At 41.6% G+C, this 18,337-nt stretch overlaps 1 protein-coding gene across 1 annotated transcript in view; it reads left to right on the top strand.

Moving 5' to 3' along the window:
- The first annotated feature begins 144 nt into the window (after positions 1–144).
- ACADSB (acyl-CoA dehydrogenase, short/branched chain) overlaps positions 145–18,337 on the top strand; it is a 50,658-nt gene continuing 32,465 nt past the window's right edge. The window contains exon 1 of the mRNA XM_008070597.1: positions 145–203. Within this exon, the coding sequence (XP_008068788.1) occupies positions 162–203 (42 nt within the window). The 5' untranslated portion in view covers positions 145–161. The remainder of the gene's footprint in view (positions 204–18,337) is intronic.

Genomic DNA, 18,337 nt, shown 5'->3' with positions numbered 1-18,337 from the left:
TTTGTCTCTTATGGGGTTCCGTAGGCCCTAGGGGGCGGGACCTCGGAGGGGTGTGCGGGGCGGTGCCGGGGTGGGTGTGGCCCCGGCTCGGCCCGCCCCCAGGCGCTGGCACGCGTCCCGGAGGCCCGAAGAAACCGCGAGCCTCCCGCCTTGCCGAACTAATGGAGGGCCTTACGGTTCGCCTGCTGCGCGGCAGCGGGCTGGTGAGTGCACTCTGGGGGGTGTCCGGGGGGCCCGGGGCGACCCTGGCTCCTGGCGTCGCAGCCTGCGGGCCTTCGGCTAACGGTCCCTGGGCGCCGGCTTGCCTCGCTCCACGTCCGAGGCCGACTCCTCAGGCCCTTTCCCCGAGGTCAGACTTAGGTCTCGACCTCCCTCCAGGCCTCGGGCGGAGCTGGTCTCCGCATCCGTACGGAGGAGTAGGGGCGGCAGCTAGTAGGAAGGGTGTTGGGGGCTGGTCTAGAAGCTTCTTTGACAGAGGAAGAACCCTGTCGGAGAGCCACGTCGTCGGCAAGATGTCCTTTGCAGGCTCTTGGGTCCTGAGAGCCATCGAGTCTCTGGAGGCGTATTGCATAGATGTCATTTCTCCGATGCCCTAACCTACCTTTCCCCAATGATTACATTTCACCGACCCCCTCCCCCCCCCCAAAAAAACCACGATCGCTGAGCAGAGGGGCTCCCTGAGCAGCTTCCGTGGATGGGCACAGCACAGCCCGGGGGGAACCCATTCCGGTCCCGCTCCCACGAACTTGAGCTGAAACCAGCCTCCTGTTGTAGTTAATTCTGATCTCTGGACCTACACAAATTGTTGATTTTTTTTTTTTCCCTTTTTGAGTTGGAGTCTCACCTCTCCCAGGCAGGAGTGCAGTGGCACGCTCACTACTCAACTGCCGCCCCTCAACCTCCTGGGCTCATCAGGCGATCCTTTCGCCTCAGCCTACCGAATAGCTGGGACTGCAGGTGCAGTGCCATCACACCTGGCTTATTTATTTACTTATTTTTTGTAGGTCTCGCTGTGTTGCCCAGGCTGGTCTTGAATTCGTGGGCTCAAGCAATCCTCCAGCCTCGGCATCCCAAAGTGCTGGGATTGCAGGCTAAGCCACCGGGCCAAACTGTTGATTCTTCATCAGCCCTTATGTCAGACATTGCCACATTGTCTTCAGCTCTTTGTCCTGTGACATGCTTTCCAGAACCCTCGCCCTTCTGTTTGGCAGTACGTTTCTTGGAAATTTTCCAGCTGCTGATGAATACTTTTTATCTTTCTTTTGGATTTACTTTAATGAGCTAAAGGCTCTTCAGCGGCTGCTTCAGATTTATGCCCAGAGGCAGGACTCTTACTGTGTCTCACATTAGAGATAATTAACGTTATTTGACTGATTTACAGGCTTCAGGTGTGAAGAAAATTAGTAAAGTCATGTCAGTCTATGGCTGCAAAGAATCAGAAAAATATTCTTATGAGTACTGTTTAATTCTGTATATAATTGTTGGTTAATAATTTAGCAGGGAAAATTTCCTGGGTTTACCATTTGACTATGTTTTAGAGTGAACATTTCTTGACCGCATGTGCTGTGGTAGACCTGTTCTTGGTGTTCTACCTGAATCATCTCACTTAATTCTCTCAACTATCTTAAGTGGTTTAATATTGTAGATGTAGAAGTTGGTGCTGAAAAAGATTAACTTGTCAAAGGCTAGAAAGTGATAGAACTGGCATTCAAACTCTGTTCTGATTCTAAACATGACCTTCATGCCCTACTGCCTCCCTTTCCTTAGTGATATCAGAGCCCTATTTTGTTTTGATTTGTTGGTTTTATTATGGCTTATAGTCCTTCATAGTTTTCAACCTTTTCTATAAATTAGCTAATGTCATTGTTTTTTGTGAGTCGGAATCTCCCTTCTGCCCATGCTGGAGTGCAGTGGCATGCTCACAGCCACTGCAGCCTCAACCTACTGGGCTCAGGTGATCCTTCCGCTGCAGCTCTCCAAGTAACTAGAACTACAACCGTGTGCCACCACACCTGGCTAATTTTTTGTCTGAGCCCAGGCTGGCCTCGAACCCATGGGCTCAGGTAATCCTCTCGCTCTCGCCTCCACCTCCCAAAGTGCTGGGATTACAGGCATGAGCCACCGCGCCTGCCCAATGTCACTGATTGTATTGTAGTGGTGAAGAATGTGGATACTGCACTTTGGGTTTGAACCCAGGTTCTCTCATTTCCTAGTGGCATAATCTTGGACGGGTAATTCTTTGAGTCTCAGTTTCCTGATCTGTAAAATGGGGAGAATAATTGTCCCTATTTCATAGGGTTGTTGTGAAGATTGAGTTCATATGCTCATATAAAGCGCTTAGAATGCTCAGCCTGTAATTCCGCGCCTTGGGAGGCTGAGGTGAGTGGATTGCCTGAGCCTGCGGGTTCGAGACCTGCCTGGGCAACTTGGTGAGACCTCATCTCTACAATAAATCAAAAAATAGCCGGGCGTGGTAGCTCACGCCTGTAGTTCCAGCTGCTTGGAAGGCTGAGGCGGAAGGATCGCCGGAGCCCAGCAGGTCGAGGCTGCAGTGGCCGGGAGCGGGCACTGCACTCCAGTCTGGGTGACAGAGTGAGACTCCAACTCAAAAAAAAAAAAAAAAAAAAGAATAGTGCCTCATAGACTCAACTCTCGGTAAATGTTAAGTAGCTCTTATTGCCATGCATGAGGCATTGTGTGCTGTAACAGACATAATAATGGGTAAAACACTCCACCCTCAAGAAGCTTCTCTTTTAGTGGAGAGATTAGAACTCCATCCAATAAACTTCATATCATTTAGGCATGGAACAAATCCTAAAGGGCTGTGGGCTCAAAGGAGAGAGATGACTAGGACCATTGAGAAAGAGGCTCTTTGGAAGCTGGGTTCGAGTTTAGGAGGGGAAAACACTGCAGCAAAAGGGGAATGAGTCATTTTAAAGAATTTGGGAGTTTATCCTTTTAGATAATGGAGAGTCATTAAAGGTTTAGAGCCCTGAAGTTACTTAGTGCCACAGTGTAGATTGTTGTGGTCTCAAGTGGCATGAACGGTAGAGAAATGCAAGTTAGGGCTGATTTTGGTCTCTATCCAGAGGCAAATGGAGAGCCAGCATTTACTGAGAATTTGCTAGGGACCAGAGACAGCATTTTACATTTAGGCATGTAACAAACTACCCTGTTTATTCTTCCTGTGAACCTATGAGGTGGGTATTAGTGACTACCTTTTGCAAATGAGAAACTCAGGCAATAACCTGTATTCCCAAGTCATAAAACAGTCAGGTAGCAGCTGCTGGCCCTTAGCCACACACAACCCATTACCAATAACTCGGAGAGGAGGAGGTGGGGTTACCTTTGCTTTATGTGAAGTACTCGGATAAGTCTGAAGGGATCTGTAAGTTTACAGCAGGGTTCTTGACATCAAGGAAATTACATTTTTGATTGGGGAGATAGGGTACACGAGGGAGGACCCCCCCGCAAAATTGAATTATCTTTTGGAAGGTGGGCCCCCTGTAATACAGGCTTTCCCTTCTAGGTAAGTATTCTAGGAGCCCATAGGCATCAGTGTAACAGCTAGCGTTATGAGAGGATGCGTTTGGCTTCAGTGAATTTTTCTGGGCAAGTCTTTCAATGCATTTGCCCATTTCGTGATGGGTGACTTATGAGCACACCTGCCCACACTGGGCTGAATGTTCAACCGTTTTTGTTTTTGTTTTTTACCAAAAATGTCATGACCCTTGTGCTGTACCCTCCCTGTTCACCTGATCTCACCCCAAGTGACCCTTTGTTTCCCCGGAGGAAAAAAGTCCTCAAGGGGAAATGTTTTGCTGATGTTGAAGAGGTGAAACAAATAACAGCAGAAACACTACAAGGCATCAAAATTGATGCATTCAAAAACCGTTTTGAGCAGTGGAAGAAGCATCTCGATAGGTGTATTGCATCAAATGGAGAGTACTTTGAAGGTCACTGAAGTTTAAACGTGTAAGTATAAATATACTTTTATAAATAAATTCCAGGGTTTTGGGGGTCCCCCCTCATGTGCTAAAAATTAATATTAGGATAGTAGATGATAAAGAGTGTGGGCAGATGTGCTGATAAGAGATGAGTCTTGAAGTGACCATCCAAAGAAGGGATGGCTTAGGTAAAGCATCAGAGAGGTGCAGGTTCCAAGGCAAGGAGATATGTAGGTAAAGGTGTAGAAGTAGGAATATGCTCTACTTGTTTAAGAAATAATACGCCATGATAGCTGACGTGACAAATTTGCAGAAGGCTAGAATGGAATGAGATGGCAAGCCCCTGTCATGTTAAGGATTCAAGTCTGTACTTGTTCCTGTAGCAGTGAGGAGCTCATAGCTGTCAAGCAGTTTTGACTTCTCCAATCTGGGAAACTAGAGACACAGACTAAAGTTAAGCACAGGTTTATTCTGCTACTTCCTGCATGAGTGTGTTGCCCAGACAAGGTTGCCCACCATCCTGGAAACAGTCCTTTCATTTATCAAAACATAAGCATTTGTTACTCATCAGTACAGAAATGGCTGTTCTCTGCAGATGCAAATGTATCTTTGTTTTGCACCCTTCTTTCTCTCTGGTGCCAGGATGACTAAGTAACCATAATGATTCTCCTTGGCAACCATAATATTCTTTCTCCTTTCTCTCAGGATCCTTGCACCCTAGCTTTGTCTTGCGCACACATTGTTTCGATTCCTTCTTTCTAAGAGATAAACCAGGGTGGCACTATTGACATTTAGGGCTGGATAATTGAATACTGTGGCAGGGCATTTCTGTTTGTTGTAGGATATTTAACAGCATCTCTGACCTCTACTTGTGAGAGGCCCATAGCATCTGTAAGCTGTGGCAACCAAAAATGTCTCTAGACATTGCCAAATGTTCTCTGGGGGCAAAATCACCAGATTGAGAACCACTGGTGTAGACCTGTATAATGTGCTCCGTGAAGGTGTGGAAAGGTGACCTTTCTCCTTATAACCTGGTAGAAAACTCCCAAACTATTTGCCAGCCCCAGCTTGTCGACTATAACAATGGATCTATAGTTTGAAAGATTCTTCTTGAAAGGTCCCAACAGGAACCACTGAAATTCTGAGGTCTACTCGCACAGGGTTTTACAAGATGAAATGGTTAGCAGCTCACAAAAGAAATTTGTCAGGTGAGACTGAGAAGCCACAGGTATCAGACCATTTCAAAAGTTCCTCTGTGGTGTAACACGGCCCTCAACTAGGGTGATACCACTGATGATTAGACAGGAAGACATGTTAGTAAAGGAACACTTGAGAAGATTTGGAAATGGTCTTGAAATGGAGGGATTAAGTGGTCTCCCCATTTTCTAATTGGAATAGACTTAGTGATAATCAAAGATTGGGCCATCTGGAGGAAAAATAATTTGGTATGACAGAAGGAAGATAACTGCTTTAAGTGTAAGTAAAACTTATAACAGGATGCGTTTTGGAAACTGGACAGGAAATGGGTCTGGAAAGTAGCAGAAAAGTCGGAGCTAGAGGCATAGAAGACCAAAACCACTTATGGGTACAGGCATCTGAGGACAAGTATGACCTTTGGGTACAGTAGAGACCAATCTGGGTGAGAGTTGCAAAACGAAGTGAAAGGAGAATGTGTAGGATATCAGTTAAAGAAAGCTTTGTGACAAGTATGCCTTATTCGGAATTGGAACAAAAGAGGGGAAAGGATATTTAAGAGCAAAAAGTACTAGCAAGATTTGACCCAAGATAGTAAAAAAACCTGTTAGAGCAGAAGCAGTGTGTTTTGAGAAGTGCAGGGCACATGGAAAACAACTTGTGCGGTGCTCCCTTCACTCAGTTTGGTATCTGCCTGGCCCCTGCAGGCATTGAATATGCAACCCTGGGCCTGGTCTCTTGATTCTGTTTAAGTGTTATTTCTGCTGTACTATGTCTTTCCTGAAAAGGTGGGTGGGTCAAAGAAATGCCCGGTACCTGGTTAGCTGTTGTGATGCCGTGTGGGATGTGGTGCAAAACTTGTGAATTCTTCCCCTCAACCCTAAGATGAGTTTTAGAGTGACTAGCAAAGTTTTCAAACAGCGTTTATTAGAGAAAGGAGAAGGGAAAGAGAGACTAACCAGAGCTGGCATGGGGGAGAGAAATCTTGCCTTTTGCTTTTTATAATAGGCTTGATCCACCTTCAGGATGATTAGTATGCTAAAGAGGGTGGAGCCCAGGTAACCTCCACTTTTTGGAGAGCTCTCTGGTTCTGAGGGGAGGAGGGAGAGGTGGTCTTTTCCTGATCACATTGTCTTTTGCTGAAAACCTGCTGGATGTTTCCAATTCACAAGTTCATGAATTCAAAGGTGGTCCTATTGTCATTTCTATGGCTTTGGTCAATTATGGAGTGGTATTGGGCCTTCTGCCTTTCATGGGGAACCTGGAAGATTCCTAGTGATTATTATGCTAAACCATAAATTGAAAGGTTGGGCTGTCCTACTCTTGCATCTGATGGGGTTTTCTTTGGATTTGCCAAGGGGGTGGGGTAGGCTACCAGCTTGACCTGCAATAAAATGTAATTTTAAAAAATGTCTGAAACCTTCCTAAAATCTGCCTATGGGAAATGGATCTTGGTCTAATCTGTGCTAGCTACCCTGCCTCAGTTGGACCAAGTAATTACCCGATTAAAAAAAATTCAGTTCTACAATAATTCTATCTTTAAAGACTTATTTGGAAATAGAAGTGAACATCTGGTTTCCTTTTTATGCAGTAGTACTTTGAGAAAGAGAAATTACTGATTTAGCCAAGGTCCTACAGGAGGCAAACAAATCTCCCTTATGTTGATTTCCTGGCATTGTGCCTTTCCTGGTTTATTTAGCCATCTTTAGAGGCATTTACTAGCATTTTTCTAGAAGGACAAGGTTTTGTAGGAATTCTTAGAGATTAGAATGAGAGTCAGAAAGTGGAGAAAGAGGAAAGTCACGTTATTAGCAATTTTGGACAACACCCAAACAGAAGATACTGTATAACCAGAAAACAAGCAAAGGTTGGAGAAATTCTGATGAAGCTTTCGCTTGGAGATATGAGAGATGGGAAAGGATCAACTTAAAATCTAAAATGAAATGTGCAGTACTTCAATCAGATCTTAAAATAGCTATTCCAAATTTAGACCGAATTCACTAAAAGGTCTGTGTAGAAGAAGATAGAAAATCCTTTAACTATTAGGAAGTAGAGAAAGAAGCATTGCATAATCTACTGTTCTAAAGAACATGTAAGCCCTGAAGGATAAACAACATTAATAAGCAAATCCTCACCTTCTCCTCCTTCTCCTCCTCTTACTCATATTTTCCTTAAATAGTTGCTGCCTCTGCCAACTACAGAGAGCCTAAGGCCATAGGAGAAAAATGTGGCCAGTGTAATTCTGACAGCTGACTGGCTCTATAACAGGACTGTCTCTGTCAAATACAAATTCTATGTTAAATATCGTCTCATAAACCTATGAAACTCTTTATATGCCATATTGATCCTTAGGTCCCAAAGAAAATAAAAAATCATGAAAACTACTGTTCTCCTTTTAATTAGATTAATTAACCTAAGACAAGAACTGGAAATGAGCACATTTAACCACACTGGCACTTAAACCTGTGTTTGTTATATATATGTCACACACACACTGTAAAAAAATCAACCTGGAGGACTGTTAGGTACCAGAATTCTAGCGGGGCCTCCAAAATGTTAGGTCAGACCTGGCAGTGAGGGGGGTGGTGTCTGTGATCTGGCGCCGCACAAAAGATGCAAAGGATTACACAGAAATTAGATTGGAATATGTGGTTTATTTAGAAAGTAAATTGGAGAGAAAGAGAAGATTCACCTCCCCAAGGTAGGGGAGGAGACCAAAGCTAGGAAAAACATGGTGGCCGTAGCTCAAAGAGCTATCTGACCCAGTCAGAGTTTAACAAGGCAATGGCTAATGTCTGCTTGACATTGAATGCCTTGTAAACAATCCCTTTGATGGGGACTGGTCGTTAAGGTGATTGGGTGGTGGTCTGTTTCAACTCAGGAAGGGGACTAGTAAGCACAGGTACTGACATCACCACGATGGACAGTAGGCAGATGGGTGGGTTAGTCACATGATTGCCACCATGTTGATGGGTTCTGTCATGAAGGTCACACTGGTTAGGTTAACTTGTTTACAAAACAAGCTGGGGAGAGGGTTGTAAAACAATAATCAATAGCTACCTCTGTGAAACCAGTTCTGTCCTTGAATAGAGGGCAAATTAAAGTGAACTGCTAGAAAAACATTACCAAACTAGGCAGTGTTAAAGTGATTGCTCATTGGGCATATCAACTGCATCTTGTTCTTTTTAAGAACCTTCTCCGCTTTACTACTACTTGCTATTGGACTACCTCTTATACATATTTTAGGCAGCAGGTACCAATAATTTGGCATAAGAAATACAGTGTGGCCAGGCTCAGTGTCTCAGCCTGTAATCCTAGCACTTTGGGAGGCCAAGGCAAGTGGATTGCCTGAGAGCGAGTTCAAGACCAGCCCAGGCAACTTGGCGAGACCTTGTCTCTACAATTAGTAAAAAAAAATTAGCTGGTTGCGGTAGCACGCACCTTTCGCTCTAGCTACTTGGAAGACTGAGGCGGAAGGATTGCCGGAGCCGAGGGGTGGCCGTGGGTGTGCCACTGCACTCCAGCCTGGGTGACAGTGAGACTCCAACTCAAAAAAAAGGAAAGAAAGAAATACAGTGTAAGTATTTTTCATTAAATTATTCTAAATTGTTGACATAATTCTCATAAGCTATACCAATTCCTATTATTTTAAAGCCCATAAATAATTTTTTTAATTTTTTAAGGGGAAGTGATAGAATTTTTTAAACTTTATTTTCAGATAATTGTAGATTCTCATGAAGTTGTTAAAAAAAAAATTAGAGATCCTACATACTCTTTATCAAATTTGTCCTAAGGTAACTTACCAATTTGTAATACAGTATCACAACCAAGAAATTGACATTGATACTGTCAACCTAAATAACAGAAACTCTCTAAAAGAAAAAATATTTGTTTGGGAATAGAACATTGCAATGGGAATGTGAGTGCCATGGTAAACTGTGTGTATTCAGGGAGGTAAAGGAAGAGAATGGTTTTTAAAGGAAAATAAGGATCACATAATTGTTTTGAAATAATTATGGTTGATACAAAAGTCAATAACAAAAGTGATATCAGTTCAAAGTTGGGCAGGCAATTGCTGGTGCAGATGTCCTTGCGTAAGTATTCTTTTGTGTAAGGATGTGATGACCTTTGTGCAAGGTTTTAGTTTTTGCGGCCGTTTTTGATAGTTGTTATCATGCTTACAAGCATAAAAGCCCCTCTCTTCATGACCTTCCCTGGCTTTATTTGTCAGGGTTTTTTTTTTTTAAAAAACATTAATGACTTCATTTTGATTCTGACAACTTTCACAATACAATCCACCAATCTCTTTCAGATACCTTCAGTTCTACATATGTGTGTATAGTTCTGTGCAGTTTTATCATATGTATGTTTGTGTATCCATCACAAGCTACAAGGCAATTCCAGCAGCACAAAGATCCCTTGTGTTGCTGTTATAACCACATGCTACCCCTAACCTCCTGCCCTGGTCCCTAACGCCTGATAACTGCTAATGCTAATCTCTTGTCTATATAGTATTGTCATTGTAAGCATGTTGCATAAATGGAATCATACTGTAATGGAACTCAGATTTAACTGCTCACTGCTTGAAAAGCCAAATGCACAAGAGGCAAGGTATGGTGGAAGGAAAGCATCATTATTCAAATGCTGGCAGTTGGGGGAGATGGCTGGGCTCAAGCCTCAATGAAATCATCTCAAATTTTTAGGCTAAGTGAGTACGTTTTAAAAGGGAAACTTGGTGTGGGAAACAAGTAGGAGTAGTGCAGGTCTGCATATCTTGTTCCAATGCAGACCTATCTCAGTTACAACCAGATTATAGATTAACTATCTTGAATAACTAGGTAGGAGAGAAGTCACTGGCTGGGTTTTCATGCCTGGTTTGCTTCAAGATTAGCCCCTGGAATTTCTGAGAAAGCGTATAGTTAGATAAGTGTGCATGGTACAAGAGAGTGTCTGGTGGGAAAAGTGTATAAATATTTTTCTGGAGCATGTTTCAAAACTACATTTTAAGATCAAGAAAGAGGAAAATAAAATTTTGTAAACTTTAAAATACATTTCAAGGCTGAGGTAACTCGGTTATAACTCCCCACTGTCAAATTCCATTCCCCTTGTGCAGCAGTTAAAATATTGAATATCAGACCCCTTTTTTTCTCCATTCTATTTCTGTGGAAAGTGGGTGATGTATGTGATCTAGCTACTACCTGCTGAAATGGAGCATAATTAGGGGCCAGCAGAATGGAACTTTTTCACCTGGAGTTAGAAGTATTCCTGAGTATCTGGACTTAGGGAAGAGACTTGTTGGAGCATCATAGTGCTAGGATGCAGAAGCTTTTGGGAGAACTGGTCCTACATTTCTATACAGAACATACAGCAACTGTATAACCCACAACCAAGTATACCTATTTCTACCATCATGGCTAGAACTGTAATTTTTGCTTCCAGAAAGGTCCAGACCCAAACCAGGACGCTAACCATTGATTTAATGACATTATAGGGGCAGCCATAGCTTTTATTTGTTTGTGCATGTCTTGGAAGGCTAGGGAGACATTCTTTGAATTGTCTGGAATATACACACAACATTAGGGTTTTTGTGAGTTGGAGTTTCACTCTGTCGCCCAGGCTGGAGTGCAGTGGTACACTCACAGCTACACCAGCATCCATCTGCTAGGCTCCAGCAATCCTTCCGCCTCAGCCCTCTAAGTAGCTGGAACTACAGGTGGCGCTACCACACCTGGCTAATGTTTTATTTATTGTAGAGACGAGGTCTTGCCAAGTTCCCCAGACTGGTCTTGAACCCGCGGGCTCAAGCAATCCACCTGCCTCGGTCTCCCAAAGTGCTGGGATTACAGGCTGAACCACTGTGCCCGGCCAACATTAGGTTTTGATAATGGCACAAGGTTCCCCTTGTGCAACAGTTAAAATATTGAATGTCAGACCAGCCCGGGCAATAGAGATCATCTGGAAATCAATAGCAATGAAAAAAAATGGAATTATAAAATAGACAATGAACTTGAATAAACAGTATGCAGAAAAAGAAATACAGATTGTTCTTAAACATATGAAAAGGTGTTCAAACTAGTACAAACAGAAGCACAAATATAAGAATGCCTTGAGCTATAATTTTTAATTTATCAGATTAGTGCAGAAATAATAATTTACAAAATTGGCTAGCATACTGCTTTGGCCAAGGCTCTGGAAGACATTAAAACAGCCCACCAAAGTGGTATGAAAATTACTTTAAAAATATCCAAGCAATCAGTAGCCACAGACCAAAACATTATCTAAACTTAATCTGAGCCTTCTGAAAAAGTACAGTGGCATGTGTAAATCTTGTTTTTTTCTCTTGTTAATCTGCGTACTGTCAGTTAATTCACAGCCCCACTGCCACCACCATTTAACCTAGGTCGTTAGAGAAATATGTACACGTATAGTTCTGTAAATATGTACACGTAGTTAGAGAAGTATGTACACTTATAGTTTTATTACATGCAGATTTGTGTAACCATCATCAATATATCCACAAAGATCTCCCTGTTGCAGTATACTTACAACAAAAGGCGTCCTACTTTCCCCATCTAAGACTCTGCCTGCCCTACCCTAACCCCATAGGTAATGGCTTTTATTAGTTTCCTGGGCAACCTCTAAAGTAGAGCCTGGTTTAAAGAAACAAAAGCCCGAGTTCTTATACAAAATGAACTATTTTTTAAAAAGTGAAAACCTCTCCGTCCTAATATGAAAAGATTTCTAGAATATATTTCTACTTGGAAGAAAAGGAAGGCACGAAATAGGGTACATAGTATTCTACCTTTTGGAATCGGCAGGCAGGGAGAAAAATAAGAATATATATTCCTGTTGGCTTATATTTGTTTTAAAAGAGTACTAGAAGGATATATAAGAAACAAATCAAAGAGGTTACCTATGGGGGAGATTGAGAAGAGGGCTGGTTTTTTGAGCCTTGTTCATATGTTACCTGTTCAAAGCAAAGTAACTGCTGGAGAAGGGGGAGTCATAAGGGAGGCATGTTCATACATCAGTACTTAACCCTAAGGAACAAACGAATGACTTGGCTTTTGAAAGTTATGAGTTTTCGGTCTCCAAAGCCATGCATGCAAACCACACATTCTGTAAGTAGACCCAAGTTCAGTGGCTTATTGCCCCAAAGCCAAACTTGAGAGATAAGAGTTGGAGGAAGGAAAAATAGATTTTATTCAAGAGCCAGCAGCCTGAGGATATGGCAGACCAACATCACAAAAAGACCACCTCAGATTTTCAAGCTGCTTAGAAGGTGTTTTGGGGTTTTTTTGGTTTTGGTTTTGGTTTTGTTTTTTTGAGTCTCATCCTGTGGCTCAGGCTGGAGTGCAGTAGCATGCTCATGGCCACTGCAGACTTGACCTGCTGGGCTCTTGTGATCCTTCCACTTCAGCCATCCAAGTAGCTGGAACTACAGTTGTGCGCCACCATGCCCAGCAATTTTTTTTCTTTGATTTATTGTAGAGACGAGGTCTTGCCATGTTGCCCAAGCTGGTCTCAAACCCATGGGCTCAGGCAATCTTCTCTCCTCAGTCTCCCACAGTGTTTATAGGCATGAGCCTCTACACCTGGTTTGAAGGATTCTTAAAGGAAAACTTGTTATGGTAAGCATGCGGGAGTGGCACAGGGTGCAAGTCTGCAGGACTTGTTCTGATGACTTATCTTGGGTAGTGGCCCTCTCAGAGTTCCATAGGTGTTACCTTGACTGCAGTCAGATTATGGATTAACTGAGCAGGAGGGTTCTGAAATCAGGACTGATTCCTGGTCTGTTTTAAGATTAACCTCTACAATTCTCAAGCAAGCGTGTAATCAGATAAGCATGCATTACAGAGGAAGGGGAAGGAAAGAACAAGGGAGAAGAGAAAAAAGAGTGAGTGATCTCTTAAAAATCCTGTTTTAAAGCAGGATTATTGATTACTCCCCCTGTAAAGTTGCATTGCATTTCTATGGAAAATGGATGATGAATTCAATCTAGCTACTTCCTACTGTAAAGGGGAATAGCTAGGGGACTAGGAAATGGAACCTACTCACCTGGAGTTGGAAGTATTCATGAGTTCCTGGGATCATGGAAGAAACTTGCTGGAGCGTTATATGACAAGGAGTCAGAAATCTTGGGAAGAGTTGGTTCTGCATTCCCATACATAAAGTACAATAGCAATAGACTCTACAACAGAAAAGTATACTAATTCTGATAATCATGGCTAGGATTTATCAGTACTTTTTCCACCAAAATGGGTCTTACCCAGGCCATGATGATAGCCATTGATTTTGGGACATCATACATGGGGTCAGACATAGGATAAATCTTACATCTATCTTGGAGAGCTAAAGAGATATTTCTGAAATTATCCAGAATATACAGACAGCTCTCAGTTTTCATTTTAGCACCAACCCACCTTGAGTGGCTGTAGGGATATTAAGGGCTATTTGATTTTGTATGACTGAAGTGATTAAAGAAGTAATGCCCCCAAGGGTACATTTATTAATGGCCTTATATATAAGGAGTATGAGCAATGTGGAGTTAAACCAAGAAAGAATTCAAGGTTCAGCCCAAATTGTAGAAAATAATAAAGACTAAAAAATATGAACAAAAGCATCTAATAACAGGTGTACTCTAGGTTATTATGAAACATGGTTTTTCTCTCCAGTCCTCCATTTCTACTAGTGACAATCATAGAATAATTTATTTGCAAAATAAATTTTAGTCTTATTATACTTACCTTGAGAATTTGCATATAATGCAGCAAGAAAAATTGTTTTCCCTGTAGGCTGTTTTTAAATTGGCTTTGTCCAAACATTTTTCCATAAGGAATCTCAAATTAGGTCTTCTAAAAGCCTCTCAAGGAGCCAGTAAATATCTGTATGAACTGGGTAAATTCCTTTCTTCTCAAAGTCCCAAAATAACTTGAGGTTCCAGGCCTGCCGGAAAGCAACATTCTTTGCTTACCACAGATAAAGAACCCTGTAAACCAACAACATAGACAAGGTACAAAACCAATTTTTTTAAAGGACTTTTTATCAGCTCTATAAGGTGAGTCTCAGTTCAGATATAAGCAATCTGCATATATCTGAAAATGTCATTCCTGTCAAAGCCTTGGTAAAATAACTAGTTTTGCCAATTGTGTTCTGTTACAGAAGAAAACAAACTCTTATTGAACTTACACAATCATATTACCATAAATCAGAAATACTCACAAATGGGTCCCAAATTCTGGTGAAGTCAGATAGAAATAAATATGCTTCAAAATATTCTCACAAGAGTATGTCTTACTCCATTGTTAAGAACTGTAAATAGCTCAAAAGAGAAAAAAGGTTTTCTTGACTCTGAAAAACAACCAGCAGTGTTATAAACAAAAGGTCATAAAAAATTTATTTTAGTCTTCTATTATTTCAGTCCATGCAACTAACTGCTGTCCACTAAATATTGGGTTAGCAATTCTTGAAAGCTCTTCAATAAAAGTCCTGGAATTTTTCCTAGTCTAATGGCTTAATCTCTGAAATTATTAGAAACCTGCATTGAAGTGCATCTGTCAGAGTCCCATAGCTGGTTATAAACAATTTTTGAAAAGATTAATGTGAAACAATAATGGTGACTGACAAAAGTCTCAGAACAGTCATGGTCAAAGACACATTTGACAAGGGAATTTGGCTACTTTTGTGGAATGTAACAGCATAATTATAATTACTGATAACTTACACTTTAACATATTTTATGAATTTCATGTAATCTTAGACTAATAACAAATATAACAAGAAAGTTAGACTTTTTATGTTCGACAATGCTTCCTATATGAGTTTAACATGTCAAATAAGCTGAATATGTCTCTCTTGGATGTTAGGGAAACCTAATATCTAAAAAGGAAGTTAGAGATCAAAAGACTGAGTTTAGAATTTGATTTTGAAAAAGTTTGTCAAATATCAAAGGCTTAAAAATATTTGTTATCATAAAATAGGCAAAGACTTTATAAGGCAGAAACCTTTACTCTTTGGTAGAGAAGACACTCAGTTTCCCAAACAATAAGACCTAATAAAGACAGCATGAGACCAGCTGAAGCTCTCCCCTTATTTTTTTTTTCTTGACATTTACCAACAAGGTAAATAAAAATATTTTATGATCTCTTAATATTACATGAAAATCCTTGTTCAAAAGAGAAAACCAAATTTTACCGTTGCTTTAGTGTATTAGATGTGAAAGTGAGTTTTACTAAAACCTTATCAAATAAACCCACCTAATTTTAATCAGTTTGGCCATAAAGTAAGATTTCTATAAAACCTTGTATAACTATTCTTACAGTTTTGTTTATTAAACAGCAGATCAGTGCTCCAAGAAAGTTCTGTTATTTCAACATAGGAACTTAGTCTCTGGTCCTGCATGAGTGTACTGTTGATAATTTTAAAACAGCATGCTGCTTAACTTAGAGTAAAACTAATTCTCTTTACATTTAGCCAACTTGATCCCACACAGAATTTCTTTTACAAGATTCTTCTTCTACAACTTGCTTAAACCTTCAGTTTTATCTTAAAAATGTACTTTCTTCCAAACTGTATATCTAGTTTTAGCCATCATTTTTCCATCAACTTTAAAGCAACTTTAAAACTCTCCAAACTAGACAGTTATTACTATTTTTGTAACAAAAATCACATTTCCATGTCCTTTTATATATATATATTTTTTTCTTTTTTTCTTTTTACCCAAATCTCATCTTACTTTCTTCATATGCTTTGCATATAAAATTGCTTCTCTTGTATTGTTAGGTCACACCCCCAGCAGGGCCTCCAGAATATTAGGTCAGGCCCGCCAGGGTATGAGTGTCTGGTGAGTGATCCGATGCCCCCGAGAAAGATGCAAAGAATTGCACAGAAGTTAGATTAGAGGCCAAGCGCAGTGGCTCATGCCTATGATCCCAGCACTTTGGGAGGCCAAGATGAGAGGATCGCCTGAGCCCATGGGTTCAAGACCAGCCTGGGCAACTTGGCAAGACCTCATCTCTACAATAAATCAAAAAATTAGCCAAGTGTGGCGGTGCATGCCTGTAGTTCCAGCTACTTGGAAGGCTGAGGTGGAAGGATCGCCTGAGCCCAGCAGGTCAAGGCTGCGGTGGCTGGGAACATGCCACTGCCCTCCAGTCTGGGTGACAGAGTGAGATTCCAACTCAAAAAAAAAGTTAGATTAGAAAATATAGTTTATTTAAATATAGTTTATATAAAATATAGTTTATTAGAGTTTAGTAAATTAGCGAGAGAGTGAGAGAAGGAGGAGATTCATCTCCCCTGGGTAAGGAAGTGGGCCAAAGCCAGGAACCATGGCCACACCAGAGTCTAGTAAGGCAATGGTAGCTGGTTGCTCCTGATTGAATCCTTTTAACCCTTCCCTTTGATAGGGGAAGGTCATTAAGGTGACTGGGTGGCAGTCTACTCCACATCTTCACAAAGGGTCATAGAAGCTCATCAAGTGATGGACAGCAGGCAGTGGGTGGGTTAGTCCCATGATTGTTGCCATGGTGGTGGGAGTCAGTCACACCATGAAGGGCTTACTAGGTTACCTTGGGTCTTCTGGGTAAAGGCAAATACTTAGAATAGAAAAGCTAATTAGTAATAAGCTGGGGAGGGAGTTGTAAAGCAACTATCAATAGCTACCCCTGAGAAACCAGTTCTGTCTTTGGCTAGTGATTAGAGGGTAAGTTAAGTGTTTGCTAGAAATACGTGAGCTTTAGGCAATCTTAAAATGCCTGCTAATTGGGGGATATTAAATCCATGTTATGCCCTTTCATCTCCCTCTCTTGTTATTTAAAAATATTCTTTTTTTTTTTTTTTTTTTTGAGTTGGAGTCTCACTCAGTCGCCCAGACTGGAGTTGCAGTGGCCGCTCCCAGCCACCGCAGCCTCACCTGCTGGGCTCCAGCAATCCTTCCGCCTCAGCCTTCCGAGTAGCCAGAATTACAGGCATGTGCTACCATGCCCAGCTGATTTTTAGATTTATTGTAGAGATGAGGTCTCGCTGCCCAGGCGGGTCTCGAACCCATGGGCTCAGGCAATCCACTCACCTCAGCCTCCCAAAGGCGCGGGATTATATACCTGGGGAACAAGGACTAAGGTCAGGCCTCTGTAGCTACTTCCTGCTGAACATGGGGCATAGAGCTTGCCTAGAGCAAGGGACGGACAGAAGCTCACGGAGTTAAGTATCTTCAGTGTCTGTTTACAAAGCAGTGTGTACAAGCATATGCCATTAGAATTAATACTACTATGATAATAAAGGCCACTATAGCTGCTGTTTTAGTACATTGAGGCTTTGATGTCTGGTAAATTCTATTTATAGTTACCCCCAGTGGGCTTGATACCCACTGTAGGATTTCAGGCAGTTTCCACTGTTGCACCAGTGAATTTCTGGGTCCATATGTGTCTGTCCCCGCAGCCTGTCTTCAAGTTTCTTCACAAGGATTGATATGCTAGAGGGTGAAGCCCAGGTAACCTCTACTCCAGAGAGATGGGAGACTGATATCTTTCCACTTTTGATGAGAGGAGAGGGATGGTGTTGGCCTTCTGACAGGAAAAGATCACCTTAAAGTTTAACAAAAATAATTAGTAGTGATACTTTTGTTATAGCTGGATTGCGAGAAACAATGCCAACACACAGGGAAGGTCAGATTATGAGTTCTTTATTGATGCCGGGAACTGAGAGCAGACGAGTGTTCCAAATAACTCTCGGCCCCCGAACAGAGTGAGTAGTGGGTTTTTTAAAGGTAAACAATAGCTGTACAGTTTGATATTTCTTGGCAAACCATATGATTAGTAAGGGATACAGATGGTTACAGAATTTACGCAACTAGGGAGTTTCCAGTCACTGAGGGGCACAGGAATGTGGGTGTGCAGTATGATTATGAGAAGTTTACATAAGGGGGTCATCTCTAGGCTAACATGGAAGATCTGTTACAAAATGGAGTTACTTATTCATGTCAAGCAAGCTATTTCAGCAGGCTATTATAGGTTTTGCAGATAGATATTTCACTTTAAACAGAAAGTTGTTATCCATCCTGTGTTGGATTAGTAATTCTTGTGCCTGGAAGGAGATTTTATTAAAGTTATTAGCATGTTGTCACCGAAAAGCACTATAACCGATCTCAAACCTCTGTGAGTGAAATCAATTTACCTGGCCTGCAGGTAGTTCAGGAG

This window comes from Carlito syrichta, unplaced genomic scaffold (genome assembly GCF_000164805.1).
Source record: "Carlito syrichta isolate Samal-C Ts95f unplaced genomic scaffold, Tarsius_syrichta-2.0.1 Scaffold111653, whole genome shotgun sequence".
Lineage (NCBI taxonomy): Eukaryota > Metazoa > Chordata > Mammalia > Primates > Tarsiidae > Carlito > Carlito syrichta.
Note: the sequence above shows the minus strand (reverse complement) of the source record. Positions and strands in the feature narration are given on the sequence as shown.